This window comes from Mytilus californianus, unplaced genomic scaffold, assembly GCF_021869535.1.
Source record: "Mytilus californianus isolate M0D057914Y unplaced genomic scaffold, xbMytCali1.0.p SCAF_7, whole genome shotgun sequence".
NCBI classification, from domain to species: domain Eukaryota; kingdom Metazoa; phylum Mollusca; class Bivalvia; order Mytilida; family Mytilidae; genus Mytilus; species Mytilus californianus.
Window position 1 is genome coordinate 20,864,329 of NW_026262723.1, and position 23,891 is coordinate 20,888,219.

The 23,891-nt window shown below is 31.3% G+C and overlaps 1 protein-coding gene across 1 annotated transcript; it reads left to right on the forward strand.

The window, feature by feature from the left end:
• Positions 1 to 5: 5 nt before the first annotated feature.
• On the forward strand, positions 6 to 21,754 carry LOC127709910 (uncharacterized). The gene is made up of 8 exons (XM_052215610.1): positions 6 to 119; positions 10,357 to 10,471; positions 13,224 to 14,337; positions 16,590 to 16,684; positions 17,530 to 17,809; positions 19,119 to 19,222; positions 20,342 to 20,447; positions 21,166 to 21,754. The coding sequence occupies exons 2-8, from the start codon at positions 10,367 to 10,369 to the stop codon at positions 21,348 to 21,350; spliced, it is 1,989 nt and encodes a 662-aa protein (XP_052071570.1). The 5' UTR covers positions 6 to 119; positions 10,357 to 10,366; the 3' UTR covers positions 21,351 to 21,754.
• Positions 21,755 to 23,891: the final 2,137 nt, after the last annotated feature.

Genomic DNA, 23,891 nt, shown 5'->3' on the forward strand with positions numbered 1-23,891 from the left:
ACTTTGATTCAGCAACGTCGAGGGAATGTTTGCATTGACAAATAATAACAAAAATCTGAAAAACGTAGAAACAGATCTGTATATATTTTGTAAATATTTACAAATAGAAAAACTCAAAGGTATAACATATATATGTTAAAATGATATCCTTCATATTGATTGCTAAGAATTCTAACTGAATGCTGATCGTAGTGCTTGGCATATTGCTGGCCCCTGTAGTAGACAAAATAAAAGTAATGCCAGACATATATATATTATACAATATGTCTCTGATAGTGATAATGCTTTGTTAGTAAATATATTTGTATTTATTTGACATTATCCATCTTGTAGATCAAATAAAATCAGAAGTTTATTTAATGTCAATGTTCATAATTTACAAATACCATAAGCTCTTAATAAGTCCTAACAGCATAGATATAAAAAAAAAAATCTGATAAAAAACACTGAAACTGAAAGCAAACGATACAGACCTACGAAGGTTTATACTATAGAACTACCATAGCTTTGAAGAGCTTTAGAATATATTACATAAAACAATACACCTTATTGCTATCTGATATTACTATAACATGTAATAGTACATATACTCCGTTGCTATTTTTTCCAATCCGAAAAAGTTCTGAAATTACACAACTTTTCATGACATCACAAACCAGTTGAAGCTATCTGGGGTACAGGTACATGGGGAGATTAAAAAAATATATGTATATATTAATGAATATGTTAGTGTATTCAGTATATTACATATATTTTTAAAATTCTTGTCTCAGACCTGTGGCAAGTGTATTCAGTATACATGTATGTACATATGTTTTTGTTATCTCGTCTGGTACCTGGGGAGATAAGGTGTATACAGTACATATAAGACAAAAAAATGCACATGAAATTAGGACAATTGTATTTTTAGTTTTAAGGTTTTTATGTGTGTAATATATATAAAAGCCAGAAACAATCACAAAAATGAAACAATATAATAATTATAATAACAGAGGCATTATATATATGTATATTAACTGGGAATTACCATTTCCAATGTATTTATGATGATATTTTCTTTTTTTTTTGGAATGCGACACATTTATAGTCAAATAAACTAAAGGAAAGTAAAAAAAATGACAATTAGCAAAATAATTAAAAAGAAAATATTGCCCCTGATGTCAAATGTTATGACTATTAAAGCAATCTGCTATCACAAAATTAAAACATAGAATAAAATATTACTTTGCACAGAGAAAATATATTTATATAGAAATTCTGTTGACAAGAAGTACAATCAGAAATGTTGAGGTTCTCTAAAACTTTATAATTGATGAAAATAAGTATCGTTGAGAAAATGTGTCATGCTTAAAGTCTGGGACAATCTTTAAAATTTGATGTATGGAAAGAATTTATGATTTTCTCCAGATTTTTTTTTTATCATTTTGCAGCAAAGATAATCATTTGTAAAACATATTGAATCAAGCTGTTGTTCCTTTTTTCTAGATACATAATGAAAGAAAGCAAATATGCATTTGCAGAGCTTTTTTGGCACATATATCCATGGATATATACACTAATACATGTATTTCAAATCAAACAGATACATGTAGCTTAAAAATTATACAATTGTGGTCTCAAAATATCTTTTTAATCAGTATGGTTTATCTTAATTTTACACTGTAATCATGTAATGTCAAGAAAAGTATGGCCAAGATTACAAATATTTTTTGCCTAGGGTTTCTCTCCCCAGGCTATATTTTATTCCTCAAAATGCGTACCTTAATCTTTTTATTGGACTTTAGGCAATATGGATAAGTGAATCATCACAAAATTGCAGGTCTTCCCATATACATACATGTACATGTGCAACATGTGGGTTGAAACATTTATTCAATCTGTATATAGATTGTCTTTCTTCAAATACAAAATATACAAATTATAAACAATAAGTTAGGGGACATGATATCACCATTTTTAAAGATAGTATTTTTTCTGATAAAGGGTAAAACTAGATGGTATCTTTTATACATCATAAATTTCAATAATATTGATACCCTTCATATTAAATGATATTCTTACAAAATAAAGTATTAAAAACAAAACATTAGTACAAACAGAGCAACTTAAATACCAAGGAAGTAAATAAAGGGTGATTTGTTTCCTATATAATTTGTACAAAACAAGTTATTGTTGGTTAGGTCAGCGTGATGGGTTACCCTATCAAATTCTTAATAGACCATTACACAATTTGACTAACTGATTTTTTTTCCATCGTAGACTGCAAATTATATTTAATATCATATAATAAGATAAGGAATGTAATGCATTTCATACGAGTTTACAAAAATGAACATTGACCAAAGATTCAGATGGTATGGTTTTTCCATGGAACATAGTTCATTAAGTTTGAAAATACATATATATAAAATATATTCAATTGTGGTCACAAAATATCATTTCATCAGTATATGGTTACCATTTACTTTTATACTGTAATTTCAAGAAAAGTAAGGCCAAGATTGAAAATACTTTTGCTAACGGTTTCTCTCCCCAGCCTATTTTTTATTGCTCAAAATTCCTACCCTAATCTTTTTATTGGAAGTTTGGGACATTTGATAACATGGTTAAGTGAATCATCACAAAATTGCAGGTCTTCCCATATACATACATGTACATGTGCAACATGTCATGATGTGGGTTGAAACGTTTATTCAATCAGTACATAGATTGTCTTTCTTCAAATACAAAATATACAAATTATAAACAATGAGTTATAGGACATGATATCACTGTTTTTAAAGATAGTATTTTTTCTGATAAAGGGTAAAACTAGATGGTATCTTTTATATATCTTAAATTTCGATAATATTGATACACCTTATATTAAATGATATTTTTACAAAATAAAGTATTAAAAACAAAACATTATTACAAACAGAGCAACTAAAATACCAAGGAAGTAAATGAAGTGTGATTTGCTTCCTATATAATTTGTACAAAACAAGTTATTGTTGGTTAGGTCCGGAGTTATGGGTTATCCAATCAAATTCTTAATAGACCATTACACAATTTGACCAACTGATTTTTTTTTCCATCATAGACTGCAAATTATATTTAATATCATTTTATGAAGATGATGATGATGAATGGTTGCATAATGTCCAGCGGCAAATTAATATGCATATTCAGGACGAGAACATGTGAATGTAATATGAATATTTACCCTGGCTGCTTTGTACTAGACCGACACGCTGAGCCGGATTTTTAATGTTCTAGTTCACAAGGTAACAGTCCGCAGGAAGACATGTCACCTTACCCAGACACATTATTCTGACTCCAAACTGACCAGTCTTTGCTTTTACTCCTTAATACCGCTTGCTTAGCGGAGAAGCAGCAAATACCAATTTTAAAGTCTTTGGTTTGTCCTGGCCGGGTTTGAACCCACGACCTCCCGTACTCAAGGCGAACATGCTTCTACGAGACCACTGAGGCGGTTATATCATATAATAAAAAAAGAATGTAATGCATTTCATACTCACAAAAATAAAGATTGACCAAAGTTTCACATGTTTCAGATGGTATTGTTTTTTCCAGTGAACATTATTAGTATTTTCTTATGTTCATTAAGTTTGAATGCTGGTGAAAAATTACTAAATGCATATCTGGATGGTGTTTTCCATTTCTTTATTTATTAAAATTGAGAATGGAAATGATTAATTTATTTTAGTCCATTTATCTATATTCCTTACTATTTTGAATATAAATAAGAAGATGTGGTATGAGTGCCAATGAGACAACTCTCCATCCAAGTCACAATGTATAAAAAGTTAACAATATTCTCTACTCTTTATATTTTAGAATCCTATTGTACCGAGTTTTCTTTATTTTTTATTGTTTTACCAATTTTTCTCTATTCTTTATATTTTGTTCCTTATTTTCTATTCTGTAAGCCCAACCCATGTATGTAGCTTCCTGTTGTGGGATGGACATCAATGTCCTGCATATCTACTCTTATTCATAGACAATTCAATATGTAGCTTCCTGTTGTGGGGTGGACATCAATGTCCTGCATATCTACTCTTATTCATAGACAATTCAATATGTAGCTTCCTGTTGTGGGATGGACATCAATGTCCTGCATATCTACTCTTATTCATAGACAATTCAATATGTAGCTTCCTGTTGTGGGATGGACATCAATGTCCTACATATCTACTCTTATTCATAGACAATTCAATATGTAGCTTCCTGTTGTGGGATGGACATCAATGTCCTGCATATCTACTCTTATTCATAGACAATTCAATATGTAGCTTCCTGTTGTGGGATGGACATCAATGTCCTACATATCTACTCTTATTCATAGACAATTCAATATGTAGCTTCCTGTTGTGGGATGGACATCAATGTCCTACATATCTACTCTTATTCATAGACAATTCAATATGTAGCTTTCTGTTGGGGGATGGACATCAATGTCCTGTATATCTACTCTTATTCATAGACAATTCATTTATCCCATAGTTATGTTAACTTTGCTACCCTCTGCAGTATTATTACCATTTATGACAATTACCATACATCCCATCTTTCCTCCGACCCTGGATCTGGCCATGATCACTTATTTACAAAATAAAAATTTTAAAAGATGCCACAATGCTAGTAGCATCAGTGGTATATGAGGGTCTGGATGCCAGTAGCATCATTGTTATATGAGGGTCTGGATGCCAGTAGCATCATTGGTATATGAGGGTCTGGATGCCAGTAGCATCATTGGTATATGAGGGTCTGGATTCCAGTAGTATCATTGTTATATGAGGATCTGGATGCCAGTAGCATCATTGGTATATGAGGGTCTGGATGCCAGTAGCATCATTGTTATATGAGGATCTGGATGCCAGTAGCATCATTGTTATATGAGGGTCTGGATGCCAGTAGCATCATTGGTATATGAGGGTCTAGATGGGAGGTCCTTCGTTTCTGTTTTCTTTAACATGTTTAATGTTTTAGGCCATTTCTCTCTATTCTTTATATTTTTTGGTCTTTATTCTGCACTTTGTGCCTGTCATTCTCTATTCTGTAAACCCCATTCAGATTTTCGTATATTTATTCTGTAATTTTTTTTAATCATTATTTTAAGCTATAGCTAAAAGCATTAGAGGTTATATATTGGAAATTGTTCTTGAGGGGGAGGAGGGGAGGAGAAAAGTTGTGAGTCCCACAAAAAATATTGTGCTGACAAGTGTAGCATTATAACTAATAATTTTTGGCTTTCCCTAGATTTTAAAAGTAATAATTTTGCATTTTTTACATTTTTCGATAGACTTTCAAAATATTTATGCTAAAAATTGCTCTCTCTCTCCCTTTCCATCTGCCCATGGCTAAAATTTGGTTTTGGATCTTTGTTTACAATTTTTATGCTAATAAATAACCTTTTTTTAATGGTAGACTACAAAGATAGGTGTTTTTCATCAATGGAAATTTTCACGGCTAATGCTCAAGTATTTGTCAATAGATATTAAAGGTTATATTGATAAATATGTTTGTATATATTTACAAATGTGCTATAATTTTTATCTGTTATCTTTCACAACTACACTAAATATTGGACAGCAGTTGCAAGAAATCTATGTATCTGGGTTTTTTTTACCTATTTATTTGGGTAGTATTTATAGAGACATGTATATATATATTTATATTTAAAACATTATTTACATAAACACAATAAATACATATTAATGGTTCTCTGGAAAATTTATTTCACATTTGATAATCAAAGTTCACTTTTCAACATTACATATTTAAGACAGGCAGTGAACAATTGTTTAATCATAGGAATAGTTTGCAATCATCTTGACTTTAGGGTATGTTGCATGATGCATTACTTATATAAATATATTTCTCTTATACCTGATTTATACTTTTCTCAACTTGTTAATTTTTGATATAATCAACATGTTGTTTTGTTTGATCTCAGATTTTCATTTGTTAAATCTGTTTTTGTTGCTTTCCTAGGAATTTTCTATTGTGACATCACAAAAAAAGGCGACCATGTGTGATGAAGTCACATATAACATGAAGAAAGAACATATGTTTTTGCAGCACATTAAAAAAGAAAGATAGGAGGAACTGATACCATTACCAAAACTTGTGCAATACAGTATTTTTCTACACTCTACAGTTAAATTTTGAATACCAGTATTTTAAAAGCTCAGCAAGCCGTAGTAAATATGAAAATTTAACTTTCTCGAGTAGAGAAATATTGTATCACACTCGATGCAGTGGTAGAATCTATTATATATGAAGAAGGAAATCAATATTAGAATTAGTTATTGTGGGATCCCTTTTTGATAATTTTTTTGTCTCCCCTGTGATGAAAGTCACAGAATGGTAGACATAGGGATTACAATCTGCCTTAAAAAAAAAAATCATAATTTTTTTGTTAAGTGAAATACTCACTTATGAGTATTAGGATAACTATATTTGGTATATGAGTTCCATGCAATGTCTACATGTGAGTAAGGTAGGGTTCACATGACCTCGACTTCATTTGATGGATGAGTGATCGGTTAAAGTTACGTGGTCAAGTCTGTATCTCATAAACTATAAGCATTAGGTCAGCTATATTTGTTGTATGGAATGATTGTAAGGTGTACATGTCCGTCTGGCACGTTTCATCTGACCCTGACCTCAATTTCATGGTTCATTTGAAAATGTTTAGATTTTTGGGTTTGGTCTATTTCACAGATACATAATAAGCAATAGGGCCACTATATTTGGTTTATGGATAGATTGTGTACATGTCTGTCTGGTGGGTTTCAAATGACCTTAACCTCATTTTAGTGGTTCATTGATCAATGATAAGTTTTCATAATTTTGTCAGTTTATCAGATACTATAAGCAATAGGTCAACTATATTTGGTTTATGTTGGTTCATGGAATGATTGTAAAGTGTACACATCTGTCTGGCTGGGTTCATATGACCTTGACCTCATTTTCGTGGTTCATTTGTCAATGTTAATATGTTGTGGTTTGATCTGTTTCTCAGGTACTATTAGCAATAAGACCACTATATTTGGTGTATAGAATGATTGTAAGGTCATGTCTGACTCGCATGGTTCGTCTGTTGGTTACTTCATTTTCATAGAACATTGATATAAAAAAAAATAATGTTAAGTTTATGTAATACTTGTTGTAAAACCTTCATATTACAGACTTTTTGCATAAATTCAATGATAAGTAAAACAGACGGGACATTTCAGCTCTTACCACTCTTGTTTGTATTAACCATGACCTCTGTAATATTTATTCACAATTTGTTTTTACTCAGATCTAGAGCTCCTTAGGGTTTGACCTATTTTATATATACATTTGTTGTACCTTTCTATTTTAAAAGACTGTAAGTTAACCCCTAGATGTCTAAAAGCAAAATGAGGGTGTTAAATTTGATGTATGCCTTTTTGTGCTTCTTTGTTACATTTGTTTGTTTTATAGTGATTAAGATGATAACACAATGTTGACTGCTGTACCCCTATTTTTGACATTTTTACCTATTGTGTCTGTTTGTTTTGTTCACGCATCGTTGTCAATATAATGGCATTTGATGCGACTGTCATACAAGTGAGAGGTTTAGCTAGCTATAAAACCAGGTTTAATCCACCATTTTCTACATACGGAAATGCCTGTACCAAGTCAGGAATATGACAGTTGTTATCCATTCGTTTGATGTGTTTAAGCTTTTGATTTTGTCATTTGATTTATGGACTTTCCTTTTTGAAATTCTCGGAGTTCAGTATTTTTTTGATTTTACTTTTTTTGGATATTTATGTTGTTTGGTTGCTGTGTAATTGACACATGCTTGTATATCTTTTTATTCATACATGTATATATTATAAAGTCTTTTTTGAATTGCAGCAGACCGTGATCCCAAATCACTGGTCAATGACCAGTAAGTGGTTGCTGATTTTAAATGTATAATTTAAAACAATAAAGACCTTTGACATATCAAATTAATAAGTACCAAATGTCAAATGCATATTGCCTTTTTGTATGGTCAATGATGTTTTTATTACGTTGATAAGTTATAAATCTAACAAAAGGCAATTTTACCAAAACGGCACAAGGGTTTTTTGCGTCAGGGCAGAAGGACGCAGATGAAGGCACCCAGGGCGCGGCACCCTTCTATTTTGGGCTAACGAGACCACTGATCTTGTTCAAATAAACATATCAGCATCACAGAATTTCTTCAGTGGAAACTTTCTAAGGAAATATTATTACATATTTTATCTTAGTTGAAACATGGCTAAAAAAAAAGTGCACTAAAATTTGTTTCTTTACAGTAATCTTATAATCTTTAATGGTTTAAAGTAAAATTTTCATGGATAATGGAGAAATTTATCTGTACAATTTATCGTCACTAATGTTATTTTTTTTTAAGTTGAAAGATTAGTAAAACCCAAAATAAAGGTATATTGCACAAAGCTAAATATAGACAATGCATTCCAAAGTTCATTTTTTTTTTATTCAAAGGCAATATACTTTTATTGTCATCATACCATTTTAGATCTGACTGGTTTGAAACAATATCCTTGAAATAGTCAAGTATTCATAGTGAGTGAGTTTAAATAAAAATGTGTCCTTGTTGAAGTTGAAGTTCATGTTGTTAATGATCTGTTATCTTTAGTACATCTGTCTGTAAACGTACAAAACTTACATATTTGATAATTGTGATTTGAACCAGTTACAGGAAGAGTTTATTTAGTAAGTACAAACTATAAATGAATGATATTTTTATGTTTAGTATTATAAATAATCAACAAAGATTAAGTAACAGGAAACGACTGGTTACTTAAAGGTCATATTTAGTCATTAACATAATGAATATTTCCATTGGCTTTTCCCCACGAACTTTATTATCTACTCATTTACAAGTATAGGTAGTCTGCTGGTAGGTGTTTTTTTTATTTCAAGAATTAATTGCCGAAAAATTTTGGAAATCAGTGCATGCATATATTAATAGGTGACCTATAGTTGTTAATTTCTGTGTCATATGGTCTCCTGTGGAGAGTTGTCTCATTGGCAATCATACCACATCTTCTTATTTTTATAAATCATGAAATGATGACTCAGTTAGCAAATACGTTAATGCAACTTGTATAAAACTTTTATTTTGAGTTTCAAAGAATTTTTTACAAACTCAATAGCATTTTTCCTAAAAAAAAAATACCTATTTATGAATTGACAGTAAATTTGTGAATTTTATATCGTGTATATAACCTACTTGTAACTTCATCAACCGAGATTATAGTTTTTAAAGCAAATGATAAAAAATGATGGAATATGTGTATCTGAACAGTTATGATGCTTTCAGTAATTTTATACATAGAAAATTTTGTTTGCAGCATGTGTAAAGATTGTTTGAATTTTGTTTGCAGCATGTGTAAAGATTGTTTGATTCTCAACTATATTAAATTTTTGACCTTACTGAAGAGAGAATCATGATTACTAATGATGATTACTTTCTTCTCAAGAATTAGAGAAGTTTGTTATTACTCAATGCAAAATAATTTAAAAGGAATGGCAAGTTTTTTTTTTCAATTATTTAAGAAGCAAATATAATGTTATTATGTAAATTATCCTTCTGACTTTTACAGACAAAAACATGGATATGATTGACCCCTGATTGACCCCTTCTTAATCTTTCAAATTAGAATTTTTATTAAAGTTGAATTTTTATGAATAAGAAATGACAACTGTTATATAAACAATACTTTTCTGGTGAATTTTACTTATTGAAATTGTTTATAAAAAATTCTGTCAAGCCCTTTTGACAATATACTCAGGAAAACAGTTCTAGACTACGGTATGAATCCAAACAGTGCTTAAGGCATGATAATTAAGTCAATATGTACCTATATAAATTTCAAAGGTCAAACTCAAAGTTCATTTTTTCTGGCAATATATCCGGATACCAACTTTATAAAGAGGTAGTTTCCATTGTACAAACCTAAAGACCTACCACATCTTCAACAGTCATTTTTTGAATCCATATTCATGTAGTTAAAATTTTCTAGAAAAAAAACAAGCAATATAGTGAAATGATGAGCACTCAAATATGCACTAGTAATTTTTGGGGCCCATTATAGCTTGCTGTTCGGTGTGAGCCAAGGCTACGTGTTGAAGACCGTACTTTGACCTATAATGGTTTACTTTTATAAATTTTGACTTCCATGGAGAGTTGTCTCATTGGCACTCACACCACATCTTCTTATATCTATATACAAAGTATAAACTCAACATAAGTTAATGTGTTATTTAAAGAATGAAAGTTTTAAAACACTTTAATTCAGGAATTGATTTGTTATTTATTTCCAGATAAAACAAGATGAAATGGTATACACATATGGGAGATTTTGCTAACATGGTGAAAGCCTTCATTGGATCCAATTACTTAGCTGTGTCATTTGCTTTTTACCAGAGTGGATTAGGAGTAAGTAAATGAACATGTGCAACTTATGAGGCACCAACTATTTATTGTATCCAGAATGTAAGGACATTGAAGTATTACACATTTTTTGCATGTATCTTATATTCTCACATGAGTGGAATATTTCATTTTCAATGACGGCGTAAAGGACCTATATATTCATTGAAAGACAATTCTGTAATAACACAGGTGTAGTTAATGAGCATGAAAAATATTGATAATTCTATATGACAATTTTAAATGGTACATCAAATCAATGATACTGATTATACATGTATAGTTACAAGTGTTATTTTCAAGGAAACCTGTTCCCATTTATAATATTGAACACGTGTGTATAAGGTGTAATCATAATAAAAAAACCTGTCTGCCCTGGACAGTCTTGCACGGTAAACTGGACTAGTTACAGTATATGTACATTTTTAGCTCACCTGGCCTAAAAGGCCAAGTGAGCTTTTCTCATCACTTGGTGTCCGTCGTCGTCATTGATAACTTTTACAAAATCTTCTCCTCTGAAACTACTGGGCCAAATTAAATCAAACTTGGCCACAATCATCATTGGGGTATCTAGGTTTAAAAATATGTCTGATGACCTCGCTTGCCAACATGGCTAAAAATAGAAATTAGGGGGCAAAATACAAGTTTTGTCTATTATTTTGAAAATCGTTATAAATAGAGAAAATCTGACACGTGCAAAAATGTTAAGAATGTTGAGCTCTACCAATTGTCCATATACCAAAACTGTCAGGCGACTTCTGATAGGAGTTATTTCCCTTAAATGACAAATTTACCTTTTTATACGCCCGTTTACGGGATGTATTATGGTATACCGTTGTCCTCCGTCCATCTGTCCGTCCGTCTGTCCATCCGTCGCCAACATGTCGAACAATAACTCAAAAATGCTTTCACCAATTTGCATGAAACTTTGGTGAATTGTTTATATCTATTGATGTGAGCTCCCTTTCAATTTTTACAAATTTTAGATATTATGTTTCTGGGTTATGGGGTTTTATTCATTTAAAAAGGGGGATTTTCCAGTTTTCACTCTATAACTCAAAAATGCTTTGAGCTGTTTTCATGAAACTTTCATGAATTGTTTATATCTATTGACGTAAGCTCCCTTTCGATTTTTATAAACTTTCGATTATACGTTTCCGAGTTATGGGATTTTATTCATAAAAAAGGGGCGATTTTCCAATTTTTGAACAATAACTCAATTCAAATAGATAAATAGACACTTTAAACCACAAAAATGACCAGCAAGGCAAGATCTACTAACAAATAAAATTTTGCCGATATAGTTAAGTAGACTGTCACTCTTTATAGGAGTGATTGCCCTTAAATGAGGATTTTTTTACCCTCTTTTGTGTTTTGAGCAAAAACTAAAGAAGATAGAGAGAAACTAAACAGACTAAGTGATCTGCAATACAAGATCAACAAAACAGAGATTTTTGTCATGAATTCTATTCTCGTCTACAATGTTGGAGAGTGTCCTTTGTTGAATATGCACATAGACCAAGGTGAGTGACACAGGCTCTCTAGAGCCTCTAGTTTTGTTTCTTGACACAAGTCATTGACATCTGACATTGAGATAGTTATCAGAGACATAAGTGAACTGAACTAGATATGTACATCAGTGAAATGATAGATACATGGCACACTATATGCAGTTCAAAGTTCAAGGTTACAAAGCTTCAAAATGATTATCTTACATTACAAACATAAACAAGGATATGTTTATTTTTTTTTTAATTTCAAACATTTTGAACCACCCACGTTTGACCCAGCCTTTTGCAAGAAGCATTGTGTAAACATACTGTTCAGGAATTTGTTTGCCATAATACTTAACATATAATATTTTCTTGTAATGTTGTCTGTTACAAAAGAAAATACATGGCAAACTTAGGCTTGGGTGCCCCAAAGCATGTTTAACCCTCCTATATTCTGTATGTGTCTGTCCCAAGTCAGGAGCATGTAATTCAGTGGTTGTTGTTTGTTGCTGTATATCATATTTGTTTTTCTTTTATTGATTTGTTCATAGATTAGGCGGTAAGTTTTCTTGTTGTACATTTGTCATTTCTGGGCCTTTTATATATTCTGAATTGACTCGGATAGGACCTTGTTAACCGCTATCACCAAGGCAAATACAATTTGATCTGTGTTACCGATGGCCATTTAAAACAAATATTTTTGCTGGCGTGTACAGCCGATTTTCGTCTGCCATTCTGATTGCCACTGCACTACAATGGATTTTTCAATTGTTTACAACTGGTCTTGAAATGATGAAGTCTAGGAATGTAAAAAAAGTGTCCAGTTCTACATGCCTGTTTTGTAATTGAAGGGGAAAGTCAAATATTATAAAGAATTCTGTACTTAAACTATTTTTTTTTCAACATTCACATTAAAATGAAAGATGTAGCTTGTTTAGCATGCATAAAAAATAATTGCAACATTGTCAAATAGAGAAAAAATAAGGTCTGTAAATGATAACATCTAGGAATGTGAAAAAAAGTCTCCAGTTCTGCATGCCTGTTTTGTAATTGAAAGAAAAAGTCCAATATCATAAAGAATCAATTTGTGCTTCAAGTTTTTTTATGGTTCAACATGCACATTAGAATATATAATATGTAGCTTGTTACACATGCATAAAAAATTATTTCCGCAGAGTAATTATTTTTATGATTTGTATTTAAAGAGAAGATATTTAAAAGAAACATTGTATCCAACATTTATTTGCCTTTCTTTTTGTTTACAGCTTGGAATCATTGGATTATTATTTGTAGCCACACTCACAGACCATTGTTGTCATCTGATAGTGAAAACAAAATACAGAGCAATCAGGAACACTATAAATGATGTGAAAGTTCAGTCGAAACCCAACAAACAATACATGGCAACCAGTGATTCCGAAGAATTCAGTGAACCTGACATTGAAATAGAATACGATGAAGTTCTTGAACATGAAGAACATATGAAGCGTCACATGTCATATGGCGATGTTGGATGGAATGCATTTGGAAAATCTGGGTTATATGTTGTGAATTTCTTCATTGCTATCACACAGTTTGGGTTCTGTGTTGGTTATTTTATTTTCATTGGAAATACAATACAATCTTTGTTTCCCTATATATACTGTGATAATACCATGCCATTCAACTCAACTGTAAATGCATATCCAATTTGTCATGGTGTTATAGCACACAAATCAGCAGTTAATTCTTCAGATTTATATCTTCAACATAATAGACATGTACGTCAATTATTAGATCAAGATATGAAACATTTTGAATCAAACACTTCTGTCATTCAATTTACAACTGGAAACAGTACAACATTTGTACCAGTCACATCAGCAACAGTCAGCAATGTATCAACAGTTATACCAACAATTTCAACAGAATCAACAACAAAACCGACCACACCAACAGTAACAACAACAAATAGTTCAACAATAAAACCAACTACATCACCAGTAACAACAACAAATAGAACAACAACAAAACCGACCACATCATCAGTAACAACAACGAATAGTTCAACAACAAATAGTTCAACAACAAAACCGACCACATCAACAGCAACAACAACAAATAGCTCAACAACAGAACCGACCACATCAACAGCAACAACCACAAATAGTTCAATAACAACGACGTTACCTACAACAACAGCAACAAATGTTTCAGAGATTTCCAGTATTGTTCAGCAGTCTTCGGCACCATCTCTCAAATTTTTAGTGGCATCACCTCTACCACTTTTTATCATATTTGCCATGATAAGAACAATACGTAAAATGTCTTTCATCAGTGTGTTGGCCAATATATCAATATTTACTGGTTGTATTGCTGTTTTTATATTTCTTGTTATTGGTAAGTCTTGAATTTTGTCGAGCCTGCAACATTTATGCGGGACATAGCGATTCTAGATTCTGGTGTCGGCATTGGCAGCGTCGACATTTAGGTTCTGTCTGTGGGAAAAGTTTTTTTAGACATCAATAACTTTGACAAATTCCCCATTTCTCAATTTTATTATTAATTTTTGTACAGTTAACATTCATATTCAGTCTAAGGTTAAAGTTTTTCAGTGATCAATAGCTTTGTCAAACCTTCATGGAATTTTGTATAATTTGGACAGAAGCTTGTTGACCAAAATACAGTATCCAGAGCAAGATTTTAAAAATATTTCTTTTCATTTTCCTGTATTTTGCTCTTAAATGGACTTATTTTTTTTCAGTTAACAAGTAAATACAGTCTGGGGTTAAAGTTTGTTACACATCAATTACTTTGTCAAATCTTCATAGAATTTTATGAAACTTTGGCAGAAGCTTTTTTAGGGTTAAGAAATAATGTCTGAATCAAACTTTTGAAAATATATTTTCATTTTCAGTATTTTTCTGATAGATGGACTTAGTTTTTTACAGTTAACATTTACAGACATTATAAATTTGTAAACCTTCATAGATTGTTTTGAATCTTGGACAGAAGCTATTCTTCAAGACCTAGAAATAGCATCTAAAGAAAATGTTTGATTTTTTTTTTTAAATCTGTTTTTTTCTGATAAATGACTCACTTTTTAAGTCAACATTACACTTTTACACTGACACCAACAATCACAGGCAAGACACAGGGTTCCCCAGAACCCCTTACACATTTGTATCTTGCCTGTGACTAAATATTTGTAGCGGGACTAGGCATTCTGTATCTGATATTTCTATTAAATCAAAAACTATTGTTAAAGTTTTTGAATAGGTTATCAGACAGCCGAGCTTTTGATACATTTACAGTACAACCTATTTACTTTTATAATGATTCTATTTCAATTGTTTAATGTGATTTTTTTTTCAAATTTTGAAGTATTTACTCTCACAGTGTTCAATATAGACACACTTCCGATATACTTTTTTATGAGGTACCATCTCTCACAAATTTATAAATATCACAACTATAGCATACATGTACATGTAAATAGATCATAGCAAATATGTAACATTGACTCTGTATTATCATATGATCCCTTTAGTGGTTGGCTGTCATATGATTTGATACGGATGTCCTACTTATCATACGTAACTAGACACACTTAAACAGTGGTTTTCATCTTCAAGTAGTTTAACCACATTAAAAAGAATGAAATGATCTAATACATACATGATTATGATTCATTGCCAAAAAATTAGCATATAATTTATCAATGTAATTACTATTATAATAACTTTGGATTTCTACTGATCAAATATTATAAAATTCTGAAAATAAATACAATGAGCAAAGGGAATTGATTTTGAATTCAAAATTTGTTATAATCATGATAATTAGTTTTTATGGTCTAATTATGAAATAATGATTTTAGTTTATTGTTATTTGATATATATTTATTCATTATAATAATTACTGTAAATTCAGAAATTATTGCGTGCATTTATTATTGCGATTTTGTCATTTTAGACTAAAATGCGATTTTAATTTTTGCGATATTCAGAAAAATCCTGTTTGATTCATATATAAAATTTCAAAATGAGAGATTTAATTATTACTATGATAACCCTGTCGCATTTTTTCGCAATAATAAAAACATCGCAATAATTTCTGAATTTACAGTATGTGTATTTGTTTGAAATTTCTACACATGCTTCTGAGCACCTGACTTAACCCCACAGATTTTTGTACTCACTTGCGACGAACAGATTCTAATCTGACAACAGTTTATGAATAATGTAGAGCTAACCAGGATGAATGTAGGGAAATTTGGATTGCTACTATAAAATAATGAGAAGGTACAATCATAAGTCAAAGAATGATAGACTATACTGTGGTCAAAAGGGACAATACTGTGGTCAAAAGGAAATAGGTCAAAAGACAAAGTACAGTCCATAAAACACAGAAAACTAACAATTGAGCAACATGAACCTAGTCATAAACTGATAATGAAGTCAGGTACTCTGAAAGGGTAAAAACAAAAGCAGATTTATTGGTTAGAGACAGAAATTTTGACAAGCTACAGATCTCATACATGATTTACAAACCAATAAAAGAGTTACGCAAACAGACTAGTGTGACAACCACTGTGAATAGGGTTTCAGATATCTTACAACATATTAACCTACAACTATTACCTTTTACAGATTTTGAAGTTCATCCTGATATTCGTTATTTTAACTGGGAAGGATTTCCTGTGTTTTTTGGACAGTTAACAGCAGCCTTTGAAGGAATCGGCTTAGTAAGTTATACCCTAAACTTATGCAGATGTTAACTGGTATACCCTAACGTATACAGGTGTTAACATACCATAAATTTTACAGGTGTTAACATGCCATAACTTATACAGGTGTTAATTGGTATATTCTAACATATACAGGTGTTAACATACCCTAAAAGTTATACAGGTGTTAAATAGTAGACCCTAATTAACATATAGAGGTGTTAACAAACCTGAACTTATACAGGTGTTATCATACCATAATATAACTTATATAGGTGTTAATTAATATACCCTAACATTTACAGGTGTTAACACACCCTAACCTGTACAAGTGTTAAATACCCTAACTTATGCAGGTGTTAACATACCCTAACTTATACAGATGTTAACATACCCTAAGGTATTAACTAGAGTACCATAACTTATACAGGTGTTAACTTATTTTCTTTCAGCTAGTTTAGAGTTCATTTTGAATTTCAATTAGAACTATATGTGCTATTGTTAGTTTAAGAACTTGATCACAAATTTAAAAGTCCGCTGGTTATGATGAAAGAGTTTATTCTTTTTGATAAAATTATTGAAACCTGTGAATTGAACACTTTTTAATAACATCTTATATTTTGATAATTCTGATTTCAGGGTAAAACGTATTTTACCGGTAATTCAGATATTTAAGAAAGGAATTCCTGCTGATCTCAGAAACTACAGAGTTATTCCTTTTGTGCCACATTTTTAAAAACTATTTTTGAAGTATTTACCATGTTTTTGTCGCTATTTAATACTTATTTTTACAAACTCTGAATACATTTGTGATTTTAATATAAACATTATTGTTACTGCAATCTCTTGACTTATTTTCATAGGTTATTCCTGTTGAATCAAGTATGGAAGGAAACAGACACAACTTTGCATCATTTTTACATGGTGCCATATGTGTTTTGTCAGTCATACTTGGAAGCTTTGGAATTCTGGGATATCTAAGATTTGGTAGTGAAGTGGAACAGATGTTGAACTTGAACATCCCCTCTGCAAGCTGGGTTGCCTTTGCTATAAATATATGTGTGATAGTAGGTGTGGCCTTGACCTTTCCATTACAGATATACCCAGTGACAGAGATGATAGAATTAGTTCTATTTTCACACGGTAAGTTATTTATTTGTGTATAAATAAATTTGGTGTATTTACTGTCTTCTGATTGGTTAAAAGTATAACCTTTATTTTCAATGTTGTCAATTTTTATGGCGACACGCCCACTCTGACGTTGTGTATTCATACACCAACATGTGTGTACGTTGTTATTGTTAATATAAATAATATAAAAAGCTCTTTGAGCCTTATTTTTGAAAGAAATTTATTTATAATGAATGACAATAATTTATTTTGAATTTATTGAACCATAAAATTAATTTTTGACTCTTCACATTTTACATAATCTGCTTCGCGGATTATTCAATGTGAAGAGTCAAAAATTAATTTTATGGTTCAATAAATTCAAAATAAATTATTGATAAATTATATGATGCATTTTTAGATCCATAATTCTTCAATGTTTTATTTATTGTGGGTATCATTAGTGAGTCATAGCTAAGTTGTTCTTGTTAAGATGAAGAAAAAAAAAACACCTTAAAACCTGAAACACATGTTATATATGTCCTATCAGGGCCTTTTTGAACAGGGGTATAGAAATATAATCACCTTGACCTTCATTCGCCAGTGAAATTAATGCAGAGGACCATCCATTTGGCAATGTAGGATGTATAAATAAGCTAGGCATGTCTTGTTGGAATGTGGAGTTAAATCTGATGTCCAGTTCAGGGAGAATGCCATGCTCTGCTCACATTATAAAACCTTTAGAATAAGTCTTTGAGGGGTCCATTGCTGATATTGCAAGAAAAAATGTCTACCCCTATCCAACATACCCATCTTTTCCAGAGTCATCCTAAATTAATCTTTCCTTTTTTCCTCATTGATCCTAATTGTTAAAACCAGCCAATGTGATTTATTCATACCTGCCAACTGTCACTATTTGCGGGGGATTTCCCCAATGGAGGCTCTCTATTGGAAATTTGAAAAAGCAATTTTGTCCACAATTTAAAACAAAACAATCAATTTTACCATGGGTATAGGATTGTTAAAGTATGAAGAAGCAAATAAACAACATTAAAATAAATTTGAAGGCCCCTTTAAAGGTTTTGTAGGACTATGAGAGCCATCTTGCACATAAAACCCCCATGGGCATTTTGAAATGTTGGCAGGCATGTTTATTTTTGATTTGTTCTCGTCCTGAAGATACATGAAATATTTGCCTCTTAAATGACTTTATATTAAGTTAAACAACAATTAATCATTAAATGAAATTTTTAATTCTGTAATTTTCTAACTAACAAAGAACATCCTTCAAAATCTCACAATATTGATTTTGGAAATTAAAATTGTTGTGTGTATTGTTTAGGCAGTATATGTGGACCAAAGAATGGAAAAGATCTAGATGACTCAACAGAAGAAATGTTGTTACCAAAAGACTCTCCTGATTTAGTTAAATTAATACCAAAAGAGGTAAGAAATTAAATAAGTTTTTTTTATCCTGAATTGTTGTGTGTTATATAAGTTTCTATCATTGGTGTCAAGATATGGGTTCACGCTTCCCAACATTATTTGAAAAAAGTCAGTAATCTCCCTCTGAAGACCAGTCTTCTGACAAGGAGGTAAAATCTCCAATATTCTTCTTTTGTTTCACTAAAGATATTTTTAACACAGTTTAGAGTCAGTGCTCAAGCTACTGGGCACGTTAATGCTTATTAATAAATCAATAATTTGAAATATTGATTATAAGAATTTTTTATATTTATGATTTAAACAACAAAAAGGGAGATAAATATAATAGAAAACTACTATGCAAATTAGGTTCTGCAGAAATCTTACAAAAAAATTTCCTCTGAGAGAGATCTCACATTATAGAGTTTTGAAAATTGAAATCTTTTTCAAAATTTTCATAGCAAAAAGAAAGGGAAAAAACCTCAAATACTTTTCAAAAAAATTGAGCACAAACAAGACCCCTCTGAAAACTGTTTTTTTAAGTTGCTCTAGAAGGGTAGGCAGTTCTTGCTGACCCCTAGTGGCACCAGTCTTGTTACTAATGACAAAGAAATTTTTATGCCCTCAGGGTCACTAGAGGGGGCATTAAGTGTCACCCTTGTTCGTCTGTAAGTACATCCCAAAATTGATTTCAGTTCTCTAACTTTAGTAGGGGGCCTCGGTGGCCGAGTGGTCTAAGTAGTTACTACTGTAATCACTAGCCAGTCAACACTGAGGTTGTGAGTTCGAACCCCGCTCGTGTGGGTGCACTCGACTCCAATCTTAATTGACTAGAATTGTCAGTTTTCCTATCGAAGGTCAGTGGTTTTACTCCGTGCACTCCGGCTTCCTCCACCAATAAAAAACTGGCCGCCACGAACTAGCCCAAAAGCGGTGCTTAAAAGTGGCGTTAAAACACCAAAAAATCAAATCAAATCAAATCTAACTTTAGTATGCCTCTACCAAATGTTATGAGACTTATACACAATGCATCTTTAAAGACATTTTGTTTGGTTTTCAGTATTAATGTTATATATCAACTTTGATAATAAAGTGCATGGTAGATTGTTAAAATGGATTTATTTTTGTATTTTTAATTAGGTATCTACTTGGAAGAGAAATTTAGTAAGATTTTTAGTAGTTTGTGTGTCTGCTGGATTGGCTGTTATTTTTAGAGATAGTTTTGCATATGTTGGTGCTTTTACAGGTAAGTAATACACAATTATAGACAGTAAAATAGTATGAATCATGATAATAAATAAATTTCTGTCTGCATCAGTGCTATTCTAGTAATAATGTTGGGCCGGTTGAGAGCTGGGGGGGGGGGGGGGGGGGGGGGGGGTTGTTGTTGTTGGACAACACTTTTATTATACCACACTATCCATGAATTTTATTTTCATTAAAACATAACTGTATTTCCTTCTACCCCTATTACTCACATAAAATTATCATGTGGTGTCAAACCCTCCCTACATTTGTTTCATGAAATAGCCTTCATTTATTTTGTACACAATGCAAAACAACACAGAAATTTGAGTACAGTTTATCTACATAGAAGTCTCAAAAAGATTTAATTATAGGGAAAAAAAACAAGAAAATTGTTTATTTTTGAAGTCATTTATTATTTGTTTTACACATGATGTTCTTATTTAAAAGGAAATTCATCTATTTGAATTCAAACTTTATGGACCAGTGCAGAAATTCAACTTCCATATTTGTAAATTATAATGCATATTCTCAATGTTCTTGCAATTTAAGCTTTGCCAAACTATAGTTATTCAGAACAATGACCTTCCCATGATGTCTGTATTGGTCAATTCCTATTCTATTATAAGAAAAAAACACACAATTTTTAACAACATATCATTTTGTTTTACATTTTTACAGGTAAAAAATTGATTAAAAGTTTCTTTTGTATTTTACAGGTGCAATAGGAAGTTCTTTATTAGCTTACATACTGCCATGTCTATTTCATCTAAAGATCTGTGGAAAAGACTCGTCATACGTGATTATCATAAAGGATGTGACTATAGTTATTATTGGTGTGATATGTAGCATCGTCAGTTTATATGCTGTTATAGTCAAACTGATACACCAGACTTCTGTATGATCATAGAATCTTTATTATTTTATGTTTCGTATTTGTAGGTTTATATGAACAAGGATTTGGAAACAGTTGAATTTTGTCAGTTATGTCTCTCTTTAGACTGAAATTACTGAAATGAAATTCCTAAATTTTAATTTTGTCTGATTGATTTTTAAAATTTACCAAGATTGGACACTTCACTTCTTTTTATACGACCGCAAAAATTTTTTGGGGTAATTGCCCTAAACGTTTAGGAATTTGGGGCCAAAAAGGGGCCAAAAAACAAGTATTTTTCTAGTTTCCAGACAATAACTTGTGTTCAAGTGTATGGATCTCTCTGAAATTGTACTGCAAGGTACCATACCACAAAGGGAAGGCTGGGATTGAGTTTGGGGGTGATGAATCATAAGGGGGTTCAAAAAATTTGGGGGGGGGGGGGGGGGGAGGGGATTTTTTTTCCTTTTTTTCCTTTTTTTTTCTTTAAAATTTTCCATTTTAAATTGGTTATTTCTGATTTATATATAAAAGCAAATAATAATGATATGGTTTGAATAGGTAAATTAAAATTTTTTAAGTTCTTAGATCACATTCATTCTGTGTCGAAACCTATGCTGTGTCAAATATTTAATCACTATCCAAATTCAGAGCTGTATCAAGGTTGAATGTTGTGTCCATACTTGCTCCAACTGTTCCTGGTTCGACCTCTGTGGTCGTATCAAGCTGCGCCCAGCGGAGCATTTTATTTTATCTAAAATTGACATTTTTGTTTTGTCAGTAAGTGAATGTCGTCTTTTTTCGGTAATAAAACTGTCACATGGTATTTTCTTAAGGTCCCTCCAGTTACTGTTTTAATGCCCCCCCCCCCCCCCCCCCCCCCCCCATATTAAAACACTTAAACAAGCAAGAAATTAAAAAAAAACATGATTTACTGCCACTTGTTGTAACAGATACAAAGTTTCATGTAGTGCATGCTGGACATTGATACACATTTGTTAATGTTGTGACCTGTTGTATAAATTTGACAGTTTGAAAAATATGATTGAAACTTTCAAGTCATGTAAAAATGACCCAATATCTCATGAAAATTTTTTCCAGACCCTTGGTTATGAACTGTTTGTTAAGAATACTTTTGTGCATGATGTTTTAATTGCTCAATGTTTTTATTCCCCAAATCTAGAGGGGGCAATATAGCAATCACCTTGTCAGTGTGTCTTTCTGTCCATCTGTCATTCCTTTTCATCCAACAACTATTTTCATCATACTTTTCTGAGAAACTACTTAACAGTATGACTTCATATTTGGTCAGCAATTTGATGGTGATGAGTTGTATATGTGAGCATTTTTCAGTCTATCAGAAACTTAATTCCTGTTTGTGGATACTTTGAAATTTTCAGTATGTAGGATGAACGTCATAAACAATAACCTGGTATATTGTGGAGCCTTTTGTAGCTCACCTTACAGTAATCACCTGTAGAAGTGTAGATAATTACTGCCGTGTCCTTATGTTCTTTGGTATGTAGTGTACCCTTTGTAGCGGCACCATAAAGTCTGTCGAGGTATAGATAATCACTGCCTTGTCCTTTTTTTCTTTAATTGATAGCTGTCTTATTGACTATTACAATATATCTCTATATTTTTATATAAGGTTGTAATATGACAATATATACTCAATCTTGTATATTGTAAAAGACATTCATATTAATGTATTTATTCATTGGTACTTTAAAAAAATATCTTACATTATTGGCTATCATTTCTGCCAAAAAAAAGAAATATATGTTGTAATGTTTTATAAATACCATGTGTAACAAATGGTAAACAAATATTTGCTCATTAATTTTTATATAAGAGTTAATTATACATTGTATATACTTTTGTGGTTGTTATCAGGTAATGTAGTCCTGTATCTACATTATGTTTTTTTATAAATATTAATCTGTGATAATATGTTATATTATGTTACAATTTTAATATACTTTATATCTTGTGCAACATCCTTCTACATGGACTAAAATAAGTCAGTTTTGCTTACTGCACTGACGTACCTGCAACCAATATTATAAAAGGTGAAACATAGATGTGTTTTTTTATGTCAACAGTAATGCTAGTATATTCTAAATAATACATATTTTGTATGAAAATCTAGCAAACTTCCTAACAGTGGTGACATAATGCTGCTCATCTTTTTTGTAGAGAAAGGGAAGTTTTACCTGAAAGATAATGCTGTATGAAGTTAGGACATTTAGATGTTTTTTTAGTATTAAACTTGTGGTGTAGGTTAGCTTTCTCTTTGAATTTTATCCATATTTTTTTTTATTCATACTGCTTTAAAACACAATTTAAAATATGGGGTAAACACCACAATATATTTTAGCACTATGTAGGGAGAGCTGTTTGGTTTATTGTTTTAGCACATTTATGTTTAAGTATACAAAATATCTCTCTGTAGTTTTAAAACCTTTTGCATGCATGTTTTACCTCAGGATATTTTTTGTTTTAACTTTTGCAAAATATTTTGTTTTTATTGAATAGATTGTTAAATGGTACAATGAAGCACACAGCAGC

Coding starts and splice junctions, on each gene's coding strand:
- LOC127709910 (XM_052215610.1), top strand. CDS start 10,367: ATGAAATGGTATACACATATGGGAGATTTTGCTAACATGGTGAAAGCC. Junction 10,472..13,223: donor TTTACCAGAGTGGATTAGGA/GTAAGTAAATGA, acceptor TTTTGTTTACAG/CTTGGAATCATTGGATTATT. Junction 17,810..19,118: donor ATTAGTTCTATTTTCACACG/GTAAGTTATTTA, acceptor TGTATTGTTTAG/GCAGTATATGTGGACCAAAG.